Genomic DNA, 3,102 nt, shown 5'->3' with positions numbered 1-3,102 from the left:
TAAAACACACTGTAATAAATTGTATATGAAGAGTATATGTAGTCAAATGTAAAGAATATTCTGATATGCAGAATATGTACCTACAGAGCTATTCGAATCAATCAAAGCCTACAGCGGTTCTAAATATACTGCCGTCATGCAGTATAGTTTACCTATCACACATTACACTTGCCAGTCTGATAAGTCTGATAACACCAGCCAGTCTACAAACAACATATGCGTTCACTTTCGTATCGGGAGCACACTGCGTCTGATTGTATGACACGTAAAACATGCCTCTTCCAACAAGCCATGACCACATCAGTGATGTCACAGTACAGTGCCTTGGATGTGGCCCACACTATTCCCGTGCAACTTCCCCCGTTCTTCTGCCGTGTCTACATACTGTCTGCAAACCTTGCCTGGAACGCCCTGATAGGCCAGGCAACACCAAGTGTCATTCCTGTGAAAACGAGATTGCTGGAAAGAGCATAGTGGAGAAGACTGAAGATCCTACGATAGACTATTCCACTGTCCAAGCTGCCCTATTGTTGGATCTGAAGAGGTCCCAGGGAATCGTTGACTGTGATGACTGTCCGCAGCTAAACAAGGCTACACCACGTTGCCTGTCTTGTCGCATGTATATGTGTGATACTTGTAGGATGTATCATTTGCGTTATTCAAGGTACATCATTTTATTCACCTTATCAACGCAATTCCAAATAGTACAGTACTGTCTAAGCCTGTGATGCTTAATGATGTTTCAGCAATATCTCCGCAAAAAGACTGTTTTCTGTAAATAAATGAGTCTGAACCAGACTATATTCAGTGACACATTTGTGATACGAAGACATGCATCTACCAACTCAGAAAGCTTGTCCAACCGATTCCGTTATAATTAATCGCCTCTTACGACAAGCATGTGTTGTTGAAGACCCATTCTAACCTGAATTTTCACGGGTGTGATGCTATATGAACTAAATACAATTTGTAACATCACAGCAATAACGTATATAGCTACTGGTAACTGTACAGATGTGTTGTAGTAAAAGAAAAACATTAGTTGAAAACCTTTTTCCCATTGCTACTACAGCTTTTTGAATTACACTTTAACTATTGACCGGTAATAGGGTTAATTATGTCCTTCTCATTACAGATATTTCGCTGAAGCACACAAAGTGATTTCACTGGTTGAGCTGTTAAAAAGTCCCGATTCCATCTTTAACGACAGGCTGCTATGTCAATCTCACTGGCTGGAGCAAACACTTTACTGTAAGAGATGTGATGTAACAGTTTGCTCGTCATGCTGTCTTGGGAACCGTGCCAAACATGCTATAGATGAAATAAGCTCTCACTATGATGAATTCTTACGAAATGTGTCTGAGAAATGTGAACAAATAAACAATGACGTTCATAAGATTAATACTTCTCAAAAGCATTTACTCAGGCAGGGCAGCACATGTTTTTCGCAAAGTGACAGTGCTATTGATGTGATTGAAGCTACTGTTAAATTGGTATTGAGAGCTTTGGAACAACGCAAAGAACTCCTATTGCGGCACCTGCATATGGACGTTAATGAACATCTTCAGGTGGTTGGAAGGAAGAAAGCTGTACTTAAGTCGAGGATACAGGCTGCAAGGATAACCTTAAGAAAGGGCGAGACAGTGTTAGATATGTGTTCACCTGACAAGTTCCTTGCAACACACGATGCCATCAAGTCCAGGTTAAACTTCTTGACGTCCCAGTCGCCGTTGAAGTATAACATGAGAAGTTTTGACATGAGGCTTTCAGGTCTAAATGACACGGAGCTATTGCTACAGGAAATGTGTACTGTGGAAGAGAGACTAAAAGTGCCCCAGACAAGAAATAAGTCAAGTATGTCTGGAGCCGTTTCTGATGAGCAAAGAAAACAACACAGCAGATCTTTTCAGAATCTTATGTTGATATGAGGCCAAAGATAAGGGAATTGACAAACCAAGATGAATCAGTGGGACCTGAGAATTTGAATTTCATCTGTAAGCTACGTTCCTCACGATATACTATATTACCATTAACTGATAACATGTGGTGGCGACAAACATGCTCTTTGGGCAAAGGCAGTTATCAGGTTTGATAGTGTAAATGAAGACCATATTGATAACACTGGGTTAGTAGAAGGAGTGTAGTAGTGATGTGATCTCATATGCTAATGGCTGAACACGACCTTAAATAGAGCAGTTCCCCTTCAAGCATTCGTTTTCAGGGTTTTGTCTCAAGCATGTCCACGTCGTCATAATGCATATTGTGTTGCATTTGTGACAATAAAAATACTATCTTCCTATGTTTTGTTTGCAAATTGTAAGCATTATACGTGTGTTATAGAAATAACATGTTTCCGACTATTCTTCTTAAAACGGTAAACATGATCCCCGATCAGTACTGTGTCTATGAACCTTAATGAGACTAGTATTATGCGACTGGTGTAAAAAAGAACACTAATTGTCGACATCTAACATGGGGTACAGTTTTTACCGAAAATGTTCACCTTAAAATGTGATTAGTTGTGTGCAGCAAATTAAATACCTTTATCAGATTATAAAATGATTTCCTAATCATCCACAAATGTCATATAACTCACGCATCACCTAAATGTTTGGTAATTTGTACTGATTCCTGACAACAATGGCATAGCAGTGGGATGGTAAGTCTGACTTCACCGCCTGTGTTTACATACTTCATATTTTAGGCTGTTCAATATGCGGAAATGTTCAATATCATATTACCAGTGGAGTCCTTTCATAATTCGTCCGTTCAGTTACATCCTTGATGCTTTAAACTGCTAGATAAGATCTGTTATGGTTCTATGTATCCAGCTCATCCATATATGTCAGAATTCTTGTAGATCGCGAGCGATGAGCGAGTAATACATGAATTCTCACACTAGTTTCGTAAAATCAGTATGACACACATGCCAGTATATTAATGTCTTGATTACCCATTATTTCTTAATACCTTTGACAAATGTTTGAGCTCCCCTTTAGAAACATACACTGATCACTACCGCCGTGTTAGAAGACCACAATTGTCGAATGACGTCAACAATCTTCAGGTATGACATCGTTCCCTGTGTGACGTCGTTCCGAT

General features: G+C 39.5%; 1 protein-coding gene across 1 annotated transcript; it reads left to right on the top strand.

Moving 5' to 3' along the window:
• Positions 1-272: 272 nt before the first annotated feature.
• Positions 273-2,239, top strand: LOC139455662 (E3 ubiquitin-protein ligase TRIM45-like). The gene is made up of 2 exons (XM_071237220.1): positions 273-664; positions 1,136-2,239. Exons 1-2 carry the CDS (start codon positions 273-275, stop codon positions 1,926-1,928), a joined length of 1,185 nt encoding a protein of 394 aa, XP_071093321.1. The 3' UTR covers positions 1,929-2,239.
• The last annotated feature ends 863 nt before the right edge of the window (positions 2,240-3,102 follow it).

This window comes from Haliotis cracherodii, unplaced genomic scaffold (assembly GCF_022045235.1).
Source record: "Haliotis cracherodii isolate W230 unplaced genomic scaffold, xgHalCrac1.p SCAF_11, whole genome shotgun sequence".
Lineage (NCBI taxonomy): Eukaryota > Metazoa > Mollusca > Gastropoda > Lepetellida > Haliotidae > Haliotis > Haliotis cracherodii.
The sequence above is the reverse complement of the archived record's forward strand: the minus strand, read 5'-3'. Positions and strand labels throughout refer to the sequence as shown.

Bases quoted from the DNA above. Each gene is read 5' to 3' on its own strand.
- LOC139455662 (XM_071237220.1), top strand. From the start codon at position 273: ATGCCTCTTCCAACAAGCCATGACCACATCAGTGATGTCACAGTACAG. The intron at 665-1,135 runs GTACATCATTTT...TTCTCATTACAG, and splicing joins TATCATTTGCGTTATTCAAG to ATATTTCGCTGAAGCACACA.